The sequence below is a fragment of the Muscardinus avellanarius genome (assembly GCF_963383645.1).
Source record: "Muscardinus avellanarius genome assembly, chromosome: 1".
In the NCBI taxonomy this organism is placed as follows: Eukaryota; Metazoa; Chordata; class Mammalia; order Rodentia; family Gliridae; genus Muscardinus; species Muscardinus avellanarius.
In genome coordinates this window covers 145,380,282-145,405,808 of record NC_137786.1, presented here as the reverse complement: position 1 = coordinate 145,405,808, position 25,527 = coordinate 145,380,282, and the positions used below count along the sequence as shown (strand labels likewise).

General features: G+C 44.4%; 1 protein-coding gene across 3 annotated transcripts; it reads right to left on the bottom strand.

Annotated features, from left to right (window-relative positions):
- Positions 1-339: 339 nt before the first annotated feature.
- On the bottom strand, positions 340-23,363 carry POGLUT3 (protein O-glucosyltransferase 3; the record flags this gene model as incomplete). 3 transcript variants are annotated; one of them, XM_080719726.1, is made up of 8 exons in its annotated part: positions 340-672; positions 4,618-4,722; positions 5,723-5,917; positions 8,806-9,002; positions 11,562-11,778; positions 17,309-17,595; positions 19,429-19,626; positions 23,162-23,363. In XM_080719726.1, 8 exons carry the CDS (start codon positions 23,361-23,363, stop codon positions 547-549), a joined length of 1,527 nt encoding a protein of 508 aa, XP_080575852.1. In that variant the 3' UTR covers positions 340-546. The 3 variants fall into 3 exon arrangements, with proteins under 3 accessions (XP_080575852.1, XP_080575853.1, XP_080575854.1); XM_080719727.1 differs by lacking the exon at positions 4,618-4,722; XM_080719728.1 differs by lacking the exons at positions 8,806-9,002; positions 11,562-11,778.
- Positions 23,364-25,527: the final 2,164 nt, after the last annotated feature.

The following is a 25,527-nucleotide window of genomic DNA, read 5'->3' as shown; positions in this document are numbered from 1 at the left end:
TCCACACTGCCTTTCTTGACAAAGTCACTTTCTTCTTCCTTAATTATTCCCATCAGACTTTCCCAGGTCAGGAAACAGAGACAGCTATTCCTGAATGCCAAAAGCAGGTTGCAAAAGGAGAAGTGAAGCAGTGAGGAGGAGACAACATCCAAGAAGAAAAAAAAAAAATCCTACACAGACATTTTCCCTTCATAATTGGAAGCAGAGGAGAAAAAGCGAACGAGGGCTAGATCTAAGCCAACGAATGTGATGTCAACAGATGCACGGAGCGTGACTTAGATTTTGGCAGGCCTCTTTGTTATGATTTGCAAATACTCTTTTTAGAGGAAGCCGTGGTGCTGCTGATCACGGCAGTTTTTACTCAAAAGAAATGAATCTCCGAAGATGTTTGGTAAGACTTGCTCAGATAGCACCCTATCTATCCACATTATATAAAGCCACCATAAAAAAAAAAAAAATGGCTGACGGGGTAGTCTTCCGTACTTTTCACAGCTTAGCATCCGTCTCAAGTCTCCCCGGAGATGGAGCGAACACACCTGGGCTGCCTTACAGCTCTTGTCTCGATGGCCACTTCCGGCGGCACTGGCAGATGGACGTGTGATCATCTGGCTGAGGGACGAGCTCCATTCCATCCCGGATCTTGGGTTTGCTGGACTGGCGCGCAGCGTATTTCTGAAATGTGTGTTTGAAAGCAACTGAAGGCTGGGCCATACTTCTTTCTATTGGTCCCTCCACCTTCCCCCCTTCAACAACTGCATCTTAGGCCAAAAACAAAGGCCTTTCTCCTAGTCCTAAAGTTCTTTTTTTTTTTTTTTTTTTTTGGTGGTACTGGGGTTCCTGGAAGCCCTTCTACATCTGGGCTACACTCCCAGGCCTATTTTATATTTTTATTTAGAAACAGGGTCTCCTAAGCCAGCGCGCGGGGGATTACAAGCGTGCGCCACCACGCCCGGCATAAAGTTCAATTTTAACTTTAGCTATTATGGGCAGTGGTACGACACCTCATAACCTTGCAAGGAACCCTACTCTCTATGTTTTTATGTGTAAATAGAAAGACTGGATAAAAGAGATGCCAAGCCAAATGGCCATATTTGAAACAAAGAGCAGCTCTCAGCACTGGTCCTCTGCTCATAGACAATGAGCTCATTGCATATTCAAATCAGCAAATACAGATGACAGGCGTTTCAGGGTAAAGCGAGTGGTTGCTCACAGCCTGTACTTCAGGTCTGTGGTCACATCCAGCTTTTAAATGGCAACGCATCTGTGAAATGTTCCCCAGTTCCGCCACGGCAAGTGACTGATGTACTCCTATTAACGGGATATTTTCACTTCAGTGGTTCTGTGTCCATTTGGCAATATATTCCTAGTATTGGGGTAAACCCAACAAAATGGTGATATAAGTAAGTGAACACAAATTTTAGGGGGAAAAATCCTCCTGCTACTGAAATTAAAGCTATACCAACAGAAAGGACATGACCCTTTAAGGGAAGGAAGGACATTTGCTTTTATTTTGCCCACAGAAAAGTAAGTCGTGAGCCAGGCGTGGTGGCGCACGCTGGTAATCCCAGCATTTGGGAGGCTGAGACCAGCTACTTAGTGAGGCCCTCTGCAACTCAGTGAGACCCTGTTTCAAAATAAAGAATAAAAAATTGGGCAGGGGGTGTAGCTCGGAGGTCGAATGCCCCTGGGTTCCATCCCCAGATCCGCAAAAAAAAAAAAAAAAAGTAAGTTGTGGTTAAAAGTAAAATCATAATTTCCTGTATCTTTTCTTTCTGTCTAGATTTTACTGACTAAAACACAAGGAGTTACTCAAGGAACCAATCCTCTGATTCCCAGTCAACATTTGCACTCCAGGATTCAGCCCAAGATGTTAAAACCATTTTAAATAATAGTTTAGATTTGTTTGATGACGTGTTATATAGCAAGCAAAATATTTGCTTCACACTTCAGTTTGTGTGCTGTCCTTACAGAAGAGAGGAATAGTAAAATTCTATGTCCCTGAATGCTTCTTTATGTTCCCCAAAATGTAGCCAAGTTAAGAAAACAATGAGAGTGAGCCTGGGCCAGAATGCGCAAATACAGTGTGTGTGTGTGTGTGTGTGTGTGTGTGTGTGTGTGTGTGTGACTGGGGATTGAACTCAAGGGCTTTATACTTTGTGTGTGTGTGTGTGTGTGTGTGTGTGTGTGTGTGTGTGTGTGACTGGGGATTGAACTCAAGGGCTTTATACTTCTGGGCTACATCCCCAGCCCTGTTTCATTTTTTTATTTTGAAACAGGGCCTCCCTAAGCAGTGGAGGCTGGCCTTGAACCTGTACTAATCCTGTCTCAGCCTCCCTTGGGATTAAAGGCATGTGCCACCACACCCAGCCAAATACACACCTTGAAGGATGCTGGCTTTCTCATGTGTATGCTGGGCGTACAAGGAACACAGAAAACTAAACAAATTATGAATGTTACTGCGTCTGAAACCTAATGTATAAACCCCTGTTTCTGTGGCAACTGGTGGGGCTCAGAGGAGCACGGAGGAGGAAGTGCTCCTCCAGGCAGCTGTTCCTAGAAAAAGTGTTGTGAGGGACAGGAGGCGCTCCTCTCGGGCAAGGCCTGGGGGACATCCCTTGGAGCAGAGGTACATCTGTCCAGCCTGTACCCACTGGACTTTCTGGGGAAGCACCTGTGTATCCTGTTGTCACAGGACTGCTCCTGTATGCATTTTTCTTTTTCTTTTGTGGCATTGGGGATTGAACCTAGAGGCACTCTACCTCCAAGAGGAACCCCCAGAACTATTGTTTATTTTTATTTTGAAACAGAGTATCGCTAGGTTAATGAGAGTCTCACTATTTGCTAAGGCTGTCCTTGAACCTGCGATCCTCCTGTCTCAGCCTCCCAAGTATGCACCACCATGCCTGGCTCCCATTTTTAAATAAATGCTGTATCTCATACCTCATCTGCAGTAGTCAACTAGGTTGTGGGCATTCCACTTAGATGGCAAAGGCATGAAAATTAAGTAGAAAGGAGAACAAGGAGGTGACATTTTGAGCAGAAAGAGGTATTAATGATCTCTAGTCCAACTGTCTGATTTTCCAGACGAACAAGTTATATTAAGACCCCTTCCCCACCCAACAGCCTGGCGTGGTAGCACATGCCTGTGATCCCCAAACTTGGGAAACAGAGACCGTGAGACAGGAGAATCACAGGTTTGAGACCAGCCTCAGCAACACAGTGAGACTCTGTTTCAAAATAAAAAATAAAAGGGGATGGGGATGTAGCTCAAAGGCAGAATGCCCTTGGGTTCAATTCCCACACACAAAAAAGAACTCCTAAACCAGGTGTGGTGGCACATGCCTGCAATTCTAGTACTTTGGAGGCTGAGACAGCAGGATTGCAGGTTTGAGGCCAGCCCCAGCAACTTAGTGAGACCCTGTCTCAAAATAAAAATAAAATAGGGCTTGGGGGTGTAGCTTGGGAGGTAGAATGCCTCTGGGTTCAATACTCAGTAACAACAACAACAATAGGCTGGGAGAGCCAGGAAGGGTGGTGCACATCTGTAGTCAGGAGGAGGCTGAGACGGGAGGATCACAGGTCTGAGGCTAATCTCAGCAATTTAGACTCGGCAATTTAGTGAGACCTGTTTAAAAAAAAAAAGGCGGGGGGCTGAGGATGTAGCTTGGCGGAATGTTCTGGGTTCAACTTCCAGCACCAACAACAGAACAAAACCCCTTGCTGTGGTTAGATACAGAATGTTCTCTGTAGAGCTCATGTTTTTTTTTTTTTTTTTTTTTTTTTGGTACCCAGGGGCATTCTATCTCCAAGCTACACCCCCAGCCCTATTTTTTTTCTGTATTTTGAAACAGGGTCTTACTAAGTTGTGGAGGCCTCAGTAAACTGCTGACGTTAGCTGTGAATCTGCCATCCTCCTGTCTCAGCCTCCCAAGTACTGAGATTACAAGCTTGCGTCACCACGCCCATCTTAGAGCTCCTGTTTTAATGTTCAGAGCTGACATAATTGAGTCATAAATGAGGGTTGTAATCATCTCAGTAGATGAGTTCATTGTGATGGGTTTACCGAGAGATGTGGCTGGAGGTGGGTCCTGGGAGGTGAGGCTCTGGGGACTGTCCTCTGGTCTTGGTCTTGGAATCCCTAGCTTGTTAGCGCGCTCAGGCTTCCGGCCTCTGATGTGAGAGCCAAGCCTTGCTTTCTCCCTCTGCTTCCTGCCGCCATACCCTGAGCTTTGCAGATGTAACCTTCCTGACATGGACTCAAACTCTGAGGCCTCCAAAACACTGCGAGCGTCTTCCTTCCTCTAAGGTGTGTGGTCAGTTTCTTTCGGAGCACAGCAGTGAGAATGTTGACCGAGACTCCTGTAGACTAGGGATTCCACGGAGCAGAGAGCGTCTAACCTATACATTATACTTGTAAGGGCTCCAAACCCTGTTTTTCATAATACTGAGTGGAGATGAGAAACTTAAGTGCCACAGAGGGACACAGCATCAGTCCCTTTTTACCAGGGCGGGGCCCCCTAGGCTGACTCTGGGCCCCCTTGGGAAGCAGGCAGGAGTGCTCAGGCCAAGCACTTGGTCTGAGGACCATGACCCAGCCGATGGACACTCAGGACTGACCTGCAGCACTCTGTGATAGTAGCAGTAAAGCCTGTGTGGCTGGAGCAGGTCTCTGGCGGCCAGTTGCCCTTCTTTTGCAATCTTCTTGGCTTCTTCATCATTTTCCTGAAGTGATTAAAAAAAAAAAAAAAAGAAAATTATGTCTGCTGGGCAAATGTGAGGTGGGACAGGTTTGGGGCTGAATGTGAGCAGCATGGGAGACACAGAACTTAATAGAAACAGAATTGAGGAGCAAGGCTATAGAAACGGAATCCTTTCCTAGGTGTTTCTGTTAAAGGGAAATGATCGTAGACACATGGCCCTGATTCCATAGTTCTCACAGTACAGAAACCCTGTACGAGGACTGTCTTGTACTTTCCCAGCTACCCAGGAAGGAAGCGTGAGTTCCATCATCTGTCCCCGTGACTAGCTCTCCATGCTTATGAGTGGAATGAATCAGTTCTCTTGTTATGTCATCTTTGTAAAAGCTCCGTTGAAATATGGAATCAGCTGGGCATGATGGCGCATGCCGGTAATCCCAGTACTTAGGAGGCTGAGACTGGAGGATCGCAGGGTCAAAGCCAGCTTTAGCAACTTAGCGAGTCTTCCTGTTTCAGAATAAAAAATAACATAGGCTGAGGGTATAGCTTGGAGGTAGAAGGATCCTGGGTTAAATCCCCAGTACTAATAAATAGATAAATAAATAAATAAATAAATAAATAAATAAATAAATAAGGAGTCAGAGGAAAAAAGAGTAGCACAGTTGCCTTAAATGTTTTCTTGCACATAATACCCTTTAACTCTGGTCTTTTCAACCTGAGATTTACATTTCTGTGTGTTCTTTTTTTGGTATGTATGTAAGCACAAATAGTATTTCATTTAGAAAATCTGCATGCTACATAACACTGAACTTCAAATCTAAAAATGATCAAATGTACTGATATGGAGAACACAAAATGATTCTGATGCTAATTCCTTAGATATTTCCAGAGGAAAAAAACTTCCAGAAAATCATATTTCTTTTGATTCCATTTTGTCAAATTAAATTGTGTTGTGATGATACTCAAGTAACCAATACTGGTGAATTTATTATTGCCTAAAGAAATGAAAATTGCAGAAAACATACCTTGGCCCATTTGACTTTCTCTAGTAAGTCACTAAGATTTCTTTTAATCGGAACATAATGTTTCCAAGGCTCCAATGCTTTGTAGAAATGTTCGTAATATGGCGAGTCCTGCTTCAGAACAAGGCTGTCCCCCAGCATGAGATATGGATACCTGTAGGCAGCCACAGTCCCATCCACATTCACCTGATACTTGTACTAAAAGATTAAAAACAAAAAGATACAAACGAACAGAAAAAAACGCACAATGATTTCTTCACTTTTGCTTCTCATCAGCACTGTAATACTAAATACAAAGGAATTATTTTCTACATCTCAACTTCCATGCATAAAAGTTTTATTTTGTAACTTATATTTCTCTTTGTATTAAAATCATAAGCAGCCATTAACAGATCAAATTTTAGAAATATAATACATTTAAACATAAGCTGGTAAATAATTTTAGGTAATAGTAATGAATGCCTATTTCAATTATGTTATTATGTAATGGGGAATCCAGATTTCTGTATCCAGGTACTGAAACTATTTTGAAAAGTTCTATATTTGTTAATCTATTGATAACAATTTACATTTTCTCTTTTGTGTGTATGGAACTGGGGATTGAACCCAGGGGCATTTTACCTCTGAACTACATCCCCAGATCTATTTTTATTTTTTAGTTTGAAACAGGGTCTCACTAAGTGGCTGAGGCTGGCTTCGAACCTGAGATCTCCCTTTTCAGCATCGCAAGTACTCAGATTACAAGTGTGCACCACTATGCCTGGCACAATTTACATTTTCATTTTTACATTATTTCATTTATTCCTATACTCAACTCAGGAAATAGGATGACATTATCTCTCTCTCTTTTTTTTTTTGTGGTACTGGGGGTGGAACCCAGAGGCTTTCTACTTCCGGGCTATACTCCCAGACCCATTTTATATTTTATTTGGAAACAGGGTCTCACTAAGTTGGTGAGAGCCTCACTAAGTAGCTGAGGCGGGCTTTGAACCTGCGTGATCCTCCTGTCTCTGCCTCCCAAGTGCGGGGATTACAAGCGTGCGCCACCACGCCCGGCGACATTATCTCTATTTTATAATTTTTGAGCAGAGGAGACAGAAACCTGTAGAAATAGGTACTGTTTGCTTATGTTGGATTAATAAGCTTTGATTTCCATTTCAAAAGCAATTTAAAAAATATAACAGCTTTATTGAGATATAATTCACATACCCATTTACACTGGACAATTCAATGGTTCTTTGCAATCATTACCAGGATCAATTTTAGAATATTTCCATAATTCAAAAAGAAATCCTATACCCATTAGCAGTGTGTATTTCCTCCAAAAAAATCTTCCCTAGGCTGTAGGAAATCACTAATCTACTTTCTCTTTATTTTTGCTTATTTTGAACATCAAAAGCAATTTTTATAGGCATTAAATCTCATTCAGGCCAGCCATGGTGGCACACACCTGTAATCCCAATACTTGGGAAGCTAAGACAGGAGAATTGCAGGTATAAGGCAAGCTTCAGCAATTTAGTAAGACCATGTTTCAAAGTAAAAATTAAGTAGATCTGGGGTATACCTCAGAGGTAGAATGAGAAAAATATCTTACTCAATTATAATTATTGAAGCACTTTTTTTTTTTTTTTTGTGGTACTGGGGTTCCTGGAAGCCCTTCTACCTCCCGGATACACTCCCACGGGCTACACTCCCAGACCTATTTTTCAACATTTTTATGTGGAAACAGGGTCTCTTAAAGCCAGGGAGGCTGGCTCCGAACCAGCGCGATCCTCCTGTCTCCGCCTGCCAAGCACGGGGATTACAGGCGTGTGCCACCACGCCCGGCTGAAGCACTTTTTTACAAAATGAGAGAACTTGTGTTCAGAGAAATTTATAAACCTCTATTCTCTGAGTCCAAATACCCTGTTCTTTTTTTTTTTTTTTTTTACTATTGTGCTCTACAAAGAAGATATACTCTTAGTAATTAATTATTAATTATTAATTATTCTTTACAGTGCTAGGGATTGAATCCAGGACCTTGTGCATGCAAGGCAATGCTCTACCACTGAACCAGCACCTTGATTACTTCATAATTGGTACCCGGGAATTTCCTAGTCAGTCAGAGTTTATTACGTAGTTCCCATCTGTGTCTCCTTTGGGCCTATGGTAACGCTCTGAGGATGCGAGGCAGGCATCTCTGGTGTCTGGAGACCAGACACACTAGGGATGAAGATCCCACAGTAAGTGACAGAGGCAGGATTTGAAATCCAATTCCAGCTGGACATGGGGCCCATGGTTGTAATCCCAATACTTGGGAAGCTGAGACAGGAGGACTGCAGGTTCAAGGCCAGCCTCAGCAACTCAGTGAGGGCCTCCAAAACTTAGTGAGACCCTTTAAAGTAAAGAATAGGCCGGGCATGGTGGTGCATGATTGTAATCCCAGCATTTGGGAGGCTGATACCAGAGGATCGTGGTTCGCGGACAGCCTCAGCAATTTAGTGAGGCCCTTTACAACTCAGTGAGACCCTGTTTCAAAAATAAAAAGACTAAAAAAAAAAAAAAAAAAAAAAAGGGCTGGAGGTGGGGTGTATTTCGGAGGTATAATGCCCCTGGGTTCCATCCCCAGTACTACCAAAAAAAAAAAAAAAAAAAAAAAAAAAAGGAATAAAACAGGGCAGTCTTCCTGACTCAGCCTCCCAGGTACTGGGATTACAGACCTGTACCACCACACCTGGCTATGTATGCTCTTTTTATATATAAAAGACATTTGAGATCATTCATGTAAAAGACATTTATATTCCTAGCTTATAAAGGCAAATATATAAAAGAAAAAAAGAGAGATAAATACACCCAAACCCATGGTAACCCTTATGCTAAATTTTGAGCATTAAATATTGTTTCTCAGCTATTTGGTAGACAAAGTTAACAACAATGATGACAAAAGGAGCTATAATGAATTCTGTAATTCCCTGGGTCTGATGAGAAAGTATGAAAGGCTGTATCAGTTCACAAAACAGAAGAAATTTACATGAGCCCTCCTATTTGATAGACTTCTAACACAAGTTTATTGCTTCATATTTATACAGGAAGACTCAAGTGCATACCTTAAAAAAATCAAAGAAACCCATCAAATTGGCTTTTCCGAGTTCTTTTTCCTTCTCTTGGAAAAAGAAATATCCGGTAATTCCTGCATCAAGCAGCTGTGGATTTTCTTTGGACAGCTGTACCAAATGCAGCCTCTCCTCCCGGCTATCTCTACCTCTGAAGAACGCTTTCTCTGTTTTATTGATCCACGAAGGACCTAGAGGGTTGGGGCCATAAAAAACATGATTATGAATTCGACATTTTATATATTGCAAGCATATTCATCTGTAATCTGCTGTCATTTAGTGTTAATGCTCTTTTATCATGAACTCATCTCATAAAGGAGATGTTTCTGAAAAAAATATGGAATTGAGTCTCAATTTAGTAGAGTTATTTTCAGGTTTAGACTTTCAAAAACACTCCTTTTATTTGCTATGTTAAAGAATACGCCAATTGCACCCATTTATCTACTAATGAGAGCTCCCATAAGTATTGGTGCTTTCTTTTACTCGGCATTAGCAGATATCCAAAATAAGACTGGGCCATGTTCAAAGCAAAAAGATTCAGTGACAGTCCACTCAGGGAGGAAGAACTTCTTTCATTGTTTTTCAATCAAACACGGCTAGGCTTTTGTTCTTAGAGTGACCAGGAAAAACTGAATACCTAAGTCATACCTACAAATCTTAAATCCTCAATCTGCTCAGAATTTTGAACAGAGAAAGAGACTGGGGGTGGAGCTCGGAGGTAGAATACCCCTGGGTTCCATCCCCAGCACTGCAACAACAACAAGAGGCTATCAAAAAAGACAAGCTTTTTTTTTTTTTTCCCCCAACTCAGGGAGTTTGGTTTTTGTTTTTTTTAAAAAAAGGTGTGTACTGCCATAAATCTAGAAGAGGAAGAAAACAGGGCAAGAGGAATTTCGATTTTTAAGGGATCAAGAGGGACAGAAAAAAGAAAGGGGAGAATTTCTTTCTTTCTTTCTTTCTTTCTTTCTTTCTTTCTTTCTTTCTTTCTTTCTTTCTTTCAGTACTGGGTTCCTGGAAGCCCTTCTACCTCTGGGCTACACTCCCAGACCTATTTTTATATTTTTATTTGGAAACAGGTTCTCTTAAGCCAGCACGGCTGGCTTCGAACCTACGCGATCCTCCTGTCTCTGCCTCCCAAGCACGGGGATTACAAGCGTGCGCCACCACGCCCGGCGAAAGGGCAGAATTTCTAATCAAGTGTTGGAGGATATAATATCCAAATTATACTGTTATCACAATTCTCTTATATTTGCACAATGTCTTAAGATTTTTCATAATTATCTCTCATTTTACCTAGCAACACAAAGGTACCGGAGCCAGAATTAAGTGGCAACTTTATTAAATATATGCTTTCAAAAGATTAACTCAAAGCCAGGCGTGGTGATGCACGCTTTGTAATCCCAGCATTTGGGAGGCTGAGACTGGAGGATCACGGTTCGCAGCCAGCCTCAGCTACTTAGTGAGGCTCTTTGCTACTCCATGAGCCCTTTTTCAAAATAAAGAATAAGAAATAGGGCTGGGGGTGTAGATCAGAGGTAGAATTTCCCTGGATTCCATCCCTAGTACAAAAAAAAAAAAAAAAGATTAACTCAAAGAAGACTTGGTAAAGTAGGTTTGGGCGTTATGCACCCAAACCATGCAACTTTAATTTTCTATTGGAAGAATCCTAAACAAACCACTTTGGCATTGGGGGTGTTTTTGCTGTTGTTGCTTATTTTTTCTGTGGTACTGGGGAGTGAAATCAGGGCCTCACATATGCTGGGCAAATGCTCTACTACTGAGCTACATCTCTAGACCCAAGGGTGCTGTTTTTCTTGATTAAAAATAAAAATGGTTATTTTATTTATTTATTTATTTATTTATTTATTTATTTATTTATTTATTTTGCGGTATTGGGGATTGAGCCCCGGGGACATTCTACCTCTGAGCTATACCACCAGTGCTATTTTTATTTGTGTGTGTGTGTGTGTGTGTGTGTGTGTGTGTGTGGTATTGGGGATGGAACCCTTCTACCTCCAGACTACACTCCCAGACCTATTTTATATTTTATTTGGAAACAGGTTCTCTTAAGCCAGTGAGGCTGGGTTCGAACCTGCGCAATCCTCCTGTCTCCGCCTCCGAAAGCGCGGGGATTACAAGTGTGCACCACCATGCCCGACCACCAGCCCTATTTTTTATTCTTTTGAAAAAAGGGTTTCATGAGTTACAAAGGGCCTAAGTAGCTGAGGCTGTCTGTGAACCCGGATCTTCCTGTCTCACCCCCCAAGTACTGGGATTACAAGCATGTGCCACCATGCCTGGCTAAAAATGGTTATTTATTTATTTATTTGTTTGTTTGTTTGTTTGTACTGGGGTAGAAACCAGGGGCTTTTCTATCTCCGGGCTATAATCCCAGACCTATTTTATACTTTATTTGGAAACAGGGTTTCATTAAGTGAAAAAGTATTGCTGGGTAAGAAAGTTAATTTTTTTAGTTAATCTTTTAAAAGCATATATTTAATAAAGTTGGCGCTTAATTCTGGCTCCAGTATCTTTGTGTTGCTGAGAGCCTCACTCAGTAGCTGAGGCTGGCTTCGAACCTGTGCGATTCTCCTGTCTCAGCCTCCCAAGTGTTGGGATTACAAGTGTGCGCCACCACGCCCGGCTAAAAATGGTTATTTAAATAAACACATTTACTCTCTCTGCCTGAACATTCCTTTCACTGTATTTTACTTTCAAGTCTTTTTCTTGGAGAATTAACCTTAACTTACCTGTATTACCCTGGATAGAAAGGAGATCGTTTGTGACACCCCTCATTGCTTCAAGTGTGGAGTGGGTGATGTCATATGTGGGAAGGATGATATCTCTTGAGTCCAGAGAACCACACCAGGAAATGATAGGTATAGGGCTAGGCGTTGCGTTGACTTTGCGATGCTCCAAGGGCCAGTCTCCAAGATTAATATAAAATTCTAAATCTGGGAGAAGAACCTGAATATACAAGAATACAAATGTTAGTACTGGGAGGGCTCTAGTTTTTGGTGCTAAATACTACAGATTCTTGGCTCTCTTAAATGTTTCTGATAAAACCAGCTGTTTGAAAACAGGAGGAGAAGAGAGAACACCTCTTGGTCATCAGTTGTTATCTGAAAATCCCAGGTGAGGGTAGTACATGGAAATTTTTCCTAGGCAGAAGTCAGCTGTCCAGAAGTGGCATTTAAAATTTAATATTATTGCTGGGCGTGGTGCACGCTTGTAATCCCCACACTTGGGAGGCAGAGACATGAAGATCACGCTGGTTCGGAGCCAGCCTCGCTGGCTTGAGAGACCCTGTTTCCAAATTAAAAAAAATATAAAATAGGTCTGGGAGTGTAGCCTGGAGGTAGAAGGGCTTCCAGGAACCCCAGTACCACAAAAAAAATATTATTGCTGGGTATGGTGGTATACACCTTCAATCCCAGTACTTGGGAGGCTGAGACAGGGAGGATTGCAGGTTGGAGGCTAACCTCAGCAATTTAGTGAGGCTCTCAGCAACTTAGCAAAGCCCTGTTTTTAAATAAAAATAAAACGGGGCTTGGGGTATATTTCAGAGGTTTCATGGGTTCAATTTCCAGCACTACATAAACAAGTTAGTATTATAGAATTAGAAATTGTACAGAAAAGTATAAGTGGCTTTGAGAACTCTCTTTGCCACCTACCTAAGCAAGAATTCAAAGTTAGACCCAAGCCTGGTTTTCCATCACTGTCTCCCTGTTTTCCGCATTCATACCTTTGTCTCTGAAGTCGGCCACCCCGTTTCCACCTCCATGGCTAACGCCTCAGTCAAGGTCCCGTTCATCTGCCTAGAAGGCTGCAGAAGCTTCCTTGCTTGCTGCTCTGACTTTAGCTTCTCTCGGCTCAAATCTACTTTCCACATGGCCACCCACATCTTTAAAACCCATAATTCATGCCACTACCAGGCTTAAAAAAGCCACAAGCCAGCTGACACACACTTGCAATCCCAGCACTTGGGAGGCTGAGACAGGAGGATCGTGCAGTTTCGAAGCCAGCCTCAGCTACTTAGTGAGGCTCTCAGCAGCTTAGTGAGACCCTGTTTCCAAATAAAATATAAAATAGGTCTGGGAGATGCCGGGCGTGGTGGCGCACGCTTGTAATCCCCGCGCTTGGGAGGCAGAGACAGGAGGATCGCGCAGGTTCGAAGCTAGCCGCGCGCGCTGGCTTAGGAGACCCTGTTTCCAAATAAAAATGTAAAAATAGGTCTGGGAGTGTAGCCCGGAGATAGAAGGGCTTCCAGGAATCCCAGTACCACCAAAAAAAAAAAAATAGGTCTGGGAGTATAGTCCAGAGGTAGAAACTCCCTGGGTTCCATCCCTAGTACCATATTAAAAAAAAAAGTCACAAGCCTATGGGACAAGGTTTCTACTTTCTCAATCACGTTCTGTGTACGTGTGTGTGCTGAAGATTGAATCCAGGGGCAGTCTATCTCTGAGCCACACCTCCAGCCTATTATTATCATTTTTATTCTGAAACAGAGTCTCACTAAGTTGCTGAGTATCACAGCATTGCTGAGGCTGTCTTGAACCTGCGATGCTCCTGTCTCAGCCTCCCAAGTACAGGACCACGGGCGTGCGGCACTACATCCGGCTTCTGGTTCCCAAGTGAGACATCACTCACCTGGTTCCAGCTTAGCTTTAAGCCTCACCTCCCATCTGCACATGGTATCTGTTTGCTCTGGGCTGCGACCTGAAAATGCCATTCACTTCAGCATGCGATTCCTTGCACTTGGAATGTTCTTCCCCAACTCATTCAGTTTGGTAATATCCTTTCTCACCCTTCAGACCTGGATCTAACATGACCTCCTCTCTGACCCACTGCCCAGGCACTTGACGTCTCTTAATACAGGCCAGCCAGGCTGTGGTTCAACTATTTATGTGTATTCACATCCCACTCCCATTTCCACAGAACATAAACAATTCCCCATGAAGCGGGCTGCTTAAAGAGCAGGACTGAGTCTCACGGATCTTAGATTTCTTCCCAGACAGTGGGCAAAGAGCCAGGAATAAGAGGGAAGGATGGCCAGGGCTGGTGGTGCACGCTTGTAATCCCAGCATTCGGGAGGCTGAGACAGGAGGATCGCAGTTCGCGGACAGCCTCAGCTACTTAGTGAGGCCCTTTGTAACTCAGTGAAACCCTGTTTCAAAAATAAAGAATAAACAAAAAAATAGGGCTTGGGGTGTAGCTCAGAGGTAGAATGCGCCAGGGTTCCATCCCCAGTACTGGGGGGAAAAAAAAGGGGAAGGATGATGTGAATATCCCCTCTCTTTGCTGATGTGTGTGTGTGTGTGTGTGTGTGTGTGTGTGTGTGTGTGTGTTACTGGGGATTGAACTCAGGGCCATTCTACCTGTGAGTTACACCTCCAGCCCCCCTTTTTCTGGTGGTACTGGGGTTCCTGGAAGCCCTTTTACCTCCGGGCTACACTCCCAGACCTATTTTATACTTTTTTTTTTTTTTTGGAAACAGGGTCTCTTAAGCCAGCATGGCTGGCTTTGAACCTGCGCGATCCTCCTGTCTCCGCCTCCCAAGTGCGGAGATTACAAGTGTGCTCCACCATGCACAGCTGTTTTTTTTTTTAATTTTAATTTTAATTTTTTAAAATTTAACTTAATCTTATTTTTGGTGGTACTGGGGTTCCTGGAAACCTTTCTACCTCCGGATTACACTCCTAGACCTATTTTTAGGTTTTTTATTTGGAAACAGGGTCTCTTAAACCAGCGCGTCGAACCTGCGCGATCCTCCTGTCTCCGCCTCCCAAGCGCGGGGATTACAAGCGTGCGCCACCATGCCCAGCCTCCAGCCCTTTTTAATTCTTATTTGGAAACAGGTTCTCTCTCACTAAGTTGCTGAGACTAGCCTCAAACCTGCGACCTTCCTGTCTTAGCTTCCCATGTACTGGATGACAGGTGTGTGCCATCATACCTGGTCCCTGCTATTTTATAAACTCATCAATAAACTTCGCATCAGACATTCTTTCTGTGGAACAGGGTTCCTCAACCTTGCACTACTGACATTGTGGGCTGGGTAACTCTTTGCTGTGTGTGTGGGGGTCTGTCCTGCACACTGTAGGGTATCTAGCTATTAAATACAAGTAGCAAACCCCACTCAACCCACTCGATGCTAGTAGCAACCTCCAAGGAAAGACGGTCCAAAATGTCTCTACATACCACCAAAATGTCATAAGGGACAGAATCATCCCTAGTTGAAAAACCACTGCTACAGAGATAGGAACACAAGTAGCAGATACAAGAACACAGGCAGGGTGGATTAATGGTAGCCCAGGAAGAGAGCACTATCTTCAGGGTGAGGCACCTATAAGGCGCTCACATGCTATGGGTGAGATGGGGTAAGTGACTGGTGTTTAATCTAAGAACCGATTCAGCCATGCATCCAGCACTGGGGAAACTGCAGGTATCAGGAAGGTTGGCTTTTTGTTTGAAAAACTACCTTGATAAGCCGGGTGTGGTGGTGCACGCTTATAATCCCCTCTCTTGGGAGGCTCAGACAGGAGAATCACACAGGTTCGAAGCCAGCCTCAACTACTTGGTGAGTCTCTCAGCAACTTAGTGAGACCCTGTTTCCAAATAAAATATAAAATAGGTCTGGGAGTGTAGCCCAGAGGTAGAAAGCCCCTGGGTTCCACCCCCAGTACCACATACAAAAAAAAAACAAAACAAAAGACAACAACAAAAAACTACCTTGATGGTGAGGAAGACAAAAATTGCCCACCTCAGCGGGGTGTAGTGGCACACACTCATAATCCCAGTACTTGGGAGGCTGAGACACAAGGGATAACAGGTTTGGGGCCAGCCTCAGCTATTTAGTGAAGCCCTCTGCAACTTAGTGAAATCCTGTTTCAAAATAAAGAATAAAAAATAGAGCTTGGGATACACTTGGAGGTAGAATGCCCCTGGATTCTATCCCTGTTAACACACACACACACACACACACACACACACACACACACACACACATACCCCTCACCTCCATTCTTCCTCCTATATAAGCAGGAACCAGAAAAAGCAGGTGGTGGTTTGAATTGCTCTGCTTAAGAGGAATTCAGAGTTCTGCAAATATGGAAAAGGGGTTGGACAGCAGGGGAGGGGAGGGGTATTGGTGAATGTGGAGATTCTGAAAGGCAGGGGCCCAGCCACATTTGGTAAGAGCCCAAGGTCTGAAGATCAAAGTCAGTCAGTGGGACATTCCCAGGCAAGGATGACTGAGGGGTCTCACTAGGGCAGGGATGTCTCTTTTTAAGTTTACAGGGTTTTGCTTGTTTGTTTTTTAGTATGCACTGGTACAAAGTAGCCTTTCTCTGTTACTCCAGCCTTCAACAAATGTGCCATGCATACTATCTTCTAGAAATGCTCCTGTGAAATAAGGAAAATGGGTTCTAAGTTCAGGTTATTTTGAGGGGAAGAGAAGGAAACAGGTGTAGAAGGTAAAATCTGAGTGGAAAAAGTATTTGGCAGGCCAGAGAATTTAAAGACGAAAAGGAACCAGGCTTGGTGGCACACGCTTGTAATTCCAGCATGTGGGAGGCTGAGAAAGGATGATCACGGTTCGAGGACAGCCTCAGCCACTTAGTGAGACCCTCTACAACTCAGTGAGACCCTGTGGCCCTGTTTCAAAATAAAGAATAAAAAAAATAGGGCTGGGGCATACCAGAGAGAGAGAGAGAGAGAGAGAGAGAGAGAGAGAGAGAGAGAGAGAGAGAGAGAGGCAGGCTATAAACATCTGGGAGTTTAAAGAAACCTTAGGTATGCCCTGAATGGCCTGCCCACTTGGGATGAGGCTCAAGCCTTTTAATTTGATTCTTACAGGAATGAGACCCTCAGAGACAGAAAACTTATGAACACTCTGATGGCACTCTTCTGAGTATGAAATCCATTTGTACCCCCTTGCCATTCTAATTCTAAGCATTTAGTTCTTTTTTTGTGTGTGTGGTACTGGGGGTGGAACCCAGAAGCTTTCTACCTCCGGGCTATACTCCCAGACCCTTTTTTTTTTATATTTTATTTGGAAACAGGGTCTCACTAAGTTGCTGAGAGCCTCACTAAGTAGCTGAGGCTGGCTTCGAACCCTTGTGATCCTCCTGTCTCAGCCTCCAAAGAGTGGGGATTACAAGTGTGCGCCACCACGCCCGGCTTTAATTCTAAGCATTTAAATGTTGCAACAAGCCAGGCATGGTGGCACATGCCTGTAATCTCAGTCCTTGGGAGGATGAGCTAGGAAGATCGCAGGTTCAAAGACAGCCTCAGCAACTTAACAAGATCCTGTTTCCAAATAAAAAATAAAATAGGGCTGGGGGTGTGGCTCAGAGGTAGAAGGCCCCTGGGTTCAATCCCTAGTACCACAAACCACGATATACTCATACATACACACATACCTACATATATACATACATAATAAATGTTTTAACAAAACAAACTACTATTTCTGGACTAAATGCATGCATTCTCGTACCTTCCTTGCCAGTGACAGCAAAATCTCATCAGAAAACATTTTGAAGTCTGTGTATTTCCCTAAGGACCTCCGGTAAATGTGGTTATTGAGAATTGTGTAATGGACAACAGCGCCTCTCTCGTCCCCAAATCTTTTGGGGACTTCATTTAGCATCTGCTGGAGATTGATGCTGGGGAAGGAAACAAAATCCTCTTCAATCTGTGGTTCCTCGGTTGGACACGAAAGAGTTTTCTGCCAGGACTCAGGATCTTCTTCTGGACACTCACAGTACTCATGGTACACAGGGCCTGGGAAGGGAAAACACATAGGGTGCCATGCTCCATTAACAAACGCCACAAGCCAGGAGCTGTGCCTGCCCCTGGCTTCTCCAGATAGTGAACAACTGCCCTGAGCCGGGCGTGGCAGCCCGTACCTGTGATCCCAGTACTAGGAAGGCGGAGACAGGAGGACCACAGGTTCAAGGACAGCCTCAGCAAGTAAAGAGACTCATCAACTTAATGAGACCCTGTTTCAAAAAAAAAAAAAAAAAAATAGGGCTGGGGGTCTAGCTCAAAGGTAGAATTCCCACGGGGGAAGGGGGAGATAAAAAGTCTGAAATAACCTCCTTCCTTCTCCTCCTCTTCCATTCCCCCCCTCTTTCTCTCTCTTTTGCGGGTCTGGGGATGGAACCCAGGGGCATTTGACTTCCGAGCTACACCCCCTGCCCTATTTTTTTATTCTTTATTCTGAAACATGGTCTCACTAAGTTGCAGAGGGCCTCACTAAGTAGCTGAGAATGTCTGCCAACTGCAATCCTCTGGTCTCAGCCTCCTGAATGCTGGGATTACAAGCGTGCGCCACCATACCCGGCTCCCTTTCCCTCTCTTATACTAGAAATTGAATCCAGGGGCATTCTACCTCCCAGCAACAACCCCAGCCCTTTTAAAACTGTTTTACTTTGAAACAAGGTCTCACTGAGTTGCTGATGGTCTTGCTAAATTGCTGAGGTTGGCCTTAAACCTGTGAACCTTCCAATCACTGGGTGAAATAAGTTTCTAAGATACTGGACGTTGGGCAAGGAAGGAGAGTAAGTCTGAGAGATTGGGGGGAATTAGATGAATCCTATAGTTCTTACAGATTCTTACTATAAGGGAACTTCTAGGCAGCAAGGGAAGAGGTGGAGAGTCAGAGAGACCAAGACAGCTTGGACGGGGAGGACAGAGTACCTGAATGGGAGAACTAACAGACAGAATTGCTGAGATACGCAAAGGTGCCCTTTGTGTATTCAGCAGAGAATATGATTAGTTCACATGTCGGAGGAAATTATTCAAGGCAGGGGAGAGGAATGGTGCCTGCTGGTCACAAGAGTTGGCAACAAAACAGTGTCTCTTCATACTAGCCGGCTAGAAGGCCCCTGGGTTCCTGAGGCTTGGGGAAAATGTGCAAATATGTAGGCCTCAGTAGTGAGAATCCTTAGCCCTAGATTCAACAGGGCTCGAATCTTATCTAACAAATTGTAAAAGCAGAGCTTGAAAGGATTAAAGTCTCTCCTAGAAGCTGGGTGTGGTGGCACATGCCTGTAATCTCAGTACTTGGGAGGTTGAGACAGGAGGATCACAGCCTCAGCAATTTAGTGAGACCTTGTTGCAAAGTAAAAAATAAAATAGGGCTGGGAGTATAGCTGGAAACAATGCAAGGGAGAGGCAGCAGAGCCGTGTCTTTAAAACGCTAAAAGGAAAAAAAACCCCATAATTTATAATTCCATACCTAGCAAAAATAGGTGTTCAAAATAAAAGCAAAGTAAAGACTTCAGTCATGCCACAAGTATTCTCACCCTTAGAGGAATGTTAGAAACCCTTTAGGCAGAGAGCAAGTGGCATTAGAGGGAAGTATGAGTCTCACAAAGAAATAGAGAATATCGAAAATGATAACTGTGTAGGTAAATGTACAACTTTTTAATCCTTTAAAAATCTTTAAATCGCTTAATTTGCATTCCTTTACATTTCAAGCTAGATTGAGTCCTAGAGAGCGTCTGCACAATGTTTAACTCTGTTGAACATGACTTCAAGGTCTTTATAACCATTCTGAGAGGCCTGGGTCATACACGTAAGGCTGGCTCTGGATTATTAATAACCACTCACCTTTCAAAATATAGGGAGAGTGGGCCACATGCTCCTCACCATAAAGGACCTCTATCTTCAGCCCTTCATTGACAGTTTCGTACATCCTGTATCTCACCAAAAATGTTCCATCGTTCCGGTCCAGAGGCTTAGGGACATGGATCCTGGCTAACTCTTTAGGTGAAAGAGATTTGACTATTACTTTGAATTGTGTTTGACCTGAAAGAAGAAGAAATTCAATTAACTCTTCCAGTTCACAATTAAAAGTGGGCAAATTTCTCTAGAAGTTACTTTTTCCTGTAATGGTGGTGGTAAACAAAAATCCCTCCAGCCTGGCAGATCCTTGAGGCCAACAACTATGTCTCTTTTATGTCTTCAAACCAAGGATCTGACTTAATACTTGATTCATTAGTCATTTAATAAAGATTTATCAAATAAACAAGGTTCATAAAAGAAGCAAAGAAAACTTTTTGCCTATTTTTTTTTTTTTTTTTTGTGGTACTGGGGTTCCTGGAAACCCTTCTACCTCCAAGCTACACTCCCAGACACCTATTTTTTTTTATATATTTTTATTTAGAAACAGGGTCTCACTAAGTTGTTGAGAGCCTCACTAAGCTGCTGAGGCTGGCTCCAAACCTGCAATCCTCCTGTCTCAGCCTCCCAAGTACTGGGATTACAAGTGTCCACCACCACGCCTGGCTCCAACCTTTTTTTCTATTTTTACTTTGAAACAAGGTCTTTGTTGCTGAGGCTGGCCTCGCATCTGTGATCTTCCTGTCTCGGCTTCCCAAGTACTGGGGGACAGGTGTGCGGCACCATGCCCAGCCATGAATGAACCCTGGAGCCTCTTCAGAGAGTATAATGGCTACACCACTGAGATCACAATACAGAGGGAAATGTTTAAAAAAAACAACTGGTGAGTTATCTGAAGCCCAAAGCTCTAGCAAACAAGTTGTGATCAAACTTTTCATTTCACAACTATCACATTTTGAATTAAAGCATATTTAACATATCTTTTTTGAAATTAGTGAAACTGTTTCCTCTATCCTTAGTTTCTAAATCTATTGAATTGTAAGATTCAACTTTCTTTTTGTCTTTATTTCTCCACAGGGATCAGGATTTATTTTTGGATTTATTTCTCCACAGGGATCAGGAGAAATATTTCCAGTTTCTTTAACTTGGTAACAGTAATGTAGTATCTGCTAATAATTAAATACCAAATCCATATATTGTAGGATCCTTGAAACAAGTGTGATAAAGTTATAAAAGAAGTCTGCTAAAATAAATGAATTATAAAAGATAAACATGAGAAATTTATAAAGATGTAAGAATTGAAATAAAAATATTACAGTGATATATGACTATCCATGTTATGGTCTACAAATCTAAATTATTTACTATCTGGTTCTTTAAGCATATAAAACCAACTGTTTGAAGACTTAGGGTCTAACAGGTAGATCCTCTGAAAGTGATGATTGAGGATGACGTTAGGAGTGGTGTTGAGATTCAGACGTAGAGCAGGATCCACAGAAGTGGTTAGGGAAGAGACAGATACCTGCTCCGCCTCTCAAAATTCTCCAACGGCAAGCCAGGTGTGGTGGTACACACTTGTAATCCCAGTACTTGGGAGGCTGAGACAGGAGGATCGCGGTTCACAGCCAGCCTCAGGTACTTGGTGAAGCTCTCTGCAACTTAGTGAGACCTGTTTCAAAATAAATAATAAGCCGGGCGTGGTGGCGCACGCTTGTAATCCCCGCGCTTGGGAGGCTGAGACAGGAGGATCGCGCAGGTTCGAAGCCAGCCTCAGCTGGCTTAAGAGACCCTGTTTCCAAATAAAATATAAAATAGGTCTGAGAGTGTAGCCCCCCCCCCACAAAAAAGTTTGGTAATGATTCAGTTTTTACCCCAAATTATACCTGCATTATACAAAGCAACTAGGTTGTCATCTAAACTAATTCTTATGAATCACTATAATTAGAAAACACTTCTGCTGGGCTCTTGTAATCCCCACCCTTGGGAGGTGGAGACAGGAGGATCGCGCTGGCTTAAGAAACTCTGTTTCCAAATAAAATATAAAATAGGTCTGGGAGTGTAACCTGGAGGTAGAAGACCCCTGGGTTCCATCCCCCGTACCACCAAAATAATAATGATAATAATGATAATAATAATAATAATATAATAATAATAAAAGAGGGCTGGGGGTGTAACTCGGAGGTAGAATGCCTCTGGGTTCAGTCCCCAGTACCACACACACACACACACACACACACTCTTCAATGGCTCTCCTTTATCTGCTTCTAAAAATCCCTTGCTTGGTGTTCAGGGCCCTTGAAAACTTCAAGCTACAACCTGACTGCCTCTTTCTGCTTAGCATCAGTAAGTTATTTGTTTTCCTAAACTCCTCACTCTCCTATGTGTCTGTGCTTTCACACCTACTGGGATATCCCACTGTGGACCTGTCCTAGGCCCGCTCATTCTTTGAATATTTGCTCCTGAAATCTTCCGAGACCTTCCGAGGCGGACTCCGGCAGTTTTTCGATGTTTTTTGGCTGCACTCGGTACCTTCCTCTTTGGTAGAATTGTGTTGCACAGTGATGCGGGATTTGCTTATCTGTTTGCCCAACGACTCTAAGTTCCTTGATGAGCGGACACTGCCTATTCGTTTGTACATCCTCAGCAGGATTACCAAACATAGTAAGTAGGCCATGTATTCCATTAGTGACATTAAAATTTGTATACAAATGTCATATGTATAGAAGATTATGTATGTATACAGTATGCATATAATACACACATGCTATTACACATATGCAATATATTATAGCATATATAGTGCATTATATATAAAGTATATATATATATATATATATATATATATATAATATAAAAGCAAATTCTGTTTGGCTCTTAAATTCTTCGCTTTGCTTAATCACCATGCCCTCTACTCACTCCCAGTTCGGGGCTCACAGCCTGCAGTTAACTTTCCAGCAGAGGAAGAGGCAGCCAAGTTGATAAAACAGGGTGACAAGATAGCTGGAGCCCCAGACTTAGATACAAATTAGCAAACCCTGAAAGTCAATAACTGCAAACCAGCAGGGCAAGTTGCAAGAAGCTGGCAAGGGTAAGATGTGAAGGAAGGACATGGTGGCAGGAGGGCCCAGCAGAGATTTCTGGGACCAGATCCAACCTCTTTAGGGTAAAAGCCCAACGATTTCCAGGTCGTTTCATTAAGTCCCATCTAGCCGGGCATGGTGGTGCACGCTTGTAATCCCAGTGCTTGAAAGGCTAAGACAGGAGAATGGCAGGTTCGAGGACAGTCTCAGCAGGATGTAGTGAGACTCTCATCAACCTACAAGGCCCTGCTTCCAAATAAAAATAAATAAATAAATAGGGTTGGTGCTGTAGGTCAGACATACACCCCCCCCCCCCCAGCCTCTGGGCTCAATCCCTAGTGCATCTATAATGGAAAAAATAATCCAAACTAAAAAGAAAAGGCGTGCAGGCCGCCCCGTTTCCGCCTGGTTCCCGGACACTTCCTCGGGGCTGGGCTCCTTGCATTGTTTCAAGTTGCACCGGACGCGATGGGGGTGGGAGTCCCGCCTGCAATGTTCGCCGGTCTACGCCCGGGGAGGAAGGACCCACCCCAGCCCCGACTCGCGGCGCGGGCCGGGGCCGCCCGGGCGGTGGGGGGCTCCGAGTCCTGCAGCCGGGGCGGCTGCTCGGCTCCGGGGGAGGGGCGCGGGGCCGGCGCTACCTGGGGGCGAGCGGGTGAGGTTCCGGCCGCGGGGGTCGACCGCCTGCAGGTAGAAGTAGCGGACGGGCAGCACGGCGGCGGCGCGCAGCCCCGGGCCCCACGCCAGGCTGCGGGGCGCGCTCACGGGCGGCGCCGCGGCCCCCGCGGCCACGAGCAGGGCGAGCTGCAGCGGCAGCAGCGCGGCCCGCGGCCCGCGGCGCATGGTCCCGGCCTGGGCTGCGCGGGCGGCGAGGCCCCCGGACCCAGGCCAGCTGGGCGGAGCCGGGCAGGGCCGCCGCCGGCCCGCCCCTCGCCCGCGCCTTCCGCCGCCCCCGCCGGGCCGCCCCGGGGAGGCGAGGATGCGCCCAAGGGGCCCAGGCCTCTGCACACCCTCGAGCCTGTTAACCCCATACAAAGGCGTGCTAGCAGTGCTGGGGATCCATTGAAGCCTGGGCTCCGCCGCCAGGCTGCATTCCCAGCCCGGTTTTCTGTTTTGTAACAGGGTCTCTCGCCAAGTTGCTGAGGCTTGGCTGGCCTCGAACCTGTGATCCTCCTGTCTTACCCTCCCGGATACTGGGATTAAGGTGTGTACCACCCCCGCCGTGTTGAGGAAACTGGTTGTAAAGGATGCAGAGACAGTGGTGCTTAGTGTGCCCGCTCCGGGAGAAACTTCCTTTGGCCAAGGAATATCACTGGGTTCACAGGCTGCAGAGCCCTTTGTCCCCCAGCCCCCACGCCCACACATGCGTCCTTGGTTTACACCTGCGCTCACCTGTTTTTCTGCCTAGGTGTGGTTCCCTCCACGCCCTGTTCCCCCTTCAACCACATTTCCCTCTTTCAACAAGTGTTTCCTGAGTGTCCTCTGAGTTTGAGCCAAGCGTAGTTTGAGGAACCAGGTAGGTGAGTCCATCTCAAAGCCATCTCAAAACTACCTGTTCCAGGTCGTTACTGGGAAGTGGTAGGTCTTGGCCTCCTCCACCACCTCTCAGCAGCTGGAAGCTGGATCAAGGAAGAGACTGGCAGCGGCCCGGAGTCCAAACTGCTGTCCACCTCTCTTTTGTGACCACTGTATCCACATTTCTTAATTATTTTCTCTTTATCTGCTTAAAGCTTGAAAATCTCTCTCTTTCTTTCTCTCTTTCTCTTTGGTACTGGAGATGGAACCTAGGGGCATTCTACCTCCGAGCTACACTATTCCCAGACCTGTTTTTTCTTTTTTATTACGAAACAGGTTCTCACTGAATTGCAAAGGACCTCACTAAGTAGCTGAGGCTGTCTGCGAACCGCGATCCTCCTGTCTCAGCCTCCCAAATGCTGGGATTACAAGTGTGTGCCACCATATCTGGCTCTAGGCTTGCATCTATTTAAAGGAAATAAATATTATCTGCATAAGGAGATTGAAAAAAAGAATCATCTCTTATTAAAGACTCTCAGACTTTGAAACATACAGGGCTTCCTCACCCTCTTGGCGACTTCACCCCAACCCAGGCTAGAACCCGGCCCTGGGTAGCCCTCTGTTGCCTGGAGGTTTTAATTGGGCTACTCAGCATCTTTGCTATGACCAGGTTTTACCAGGGCAAAGGCCACATTTTCACCAGTTCTCTTGACCTATTTTAGAAACACTAGGTGTAGGTAGACAGTGTTCTTTGTACTTTAGGAAAGTTATCAGGATCTGATAGTAAATCACTGGTAAATTGTAGAGCTGACATGTAGCATTACTCGGTATTACCTTCACTGATGACTTTTATTTTTTGGAGTTGTCAGTATGTGTTAGATGAAAAAAGACTTTTTGGCCGGGCGTGGTGGCGCACGCTTGTAATCCCCGAGCTTGGGAGGCGGAGACAGGAGGATTGCGCTGGTTCGGAGCCAGCCTCACTGGCTTAAGAGACCCTGTTTCCAAATAAAAAAATATAAAATAGGTCTGGGAGTGTATCCCGGAGGTAGAAGGGCTTCCAGGACCCCCAGTACCACCAAAAAAAAAAAAAAAGACTTTTTGTTTTAGTGGTACTGGGGATTGAGCCCAGGGGCATTCTACCTCCAAACTACACCCCCAGTCCTATTTTTTATTCATTATTTTTGAAACAGGGTCTAGCTAAATTGCAAAGGGCCTCACTAAGTAGCTTAGGCTGGCCTCGAACCTGGGATCTCCCTGTCTCAGCCTCCCAAGTACTGGGATTACAAGCATGTGCTATCACACACTCTTTGTTCACACTTTTCCAAAATCAGACTAAAAATTTTGTTGTTTTTCAGAGAAATGATCTGAGGGCTAGCTATTGCCAGGCAACAGTGAAATATGCCCTAGTGAATTACATCACACTTGGAGTGACACTTAGTCTTTTTTTCTTTTCTTTTTTTGAGAATCCATCAAGGAAGCCAAATAATTATAA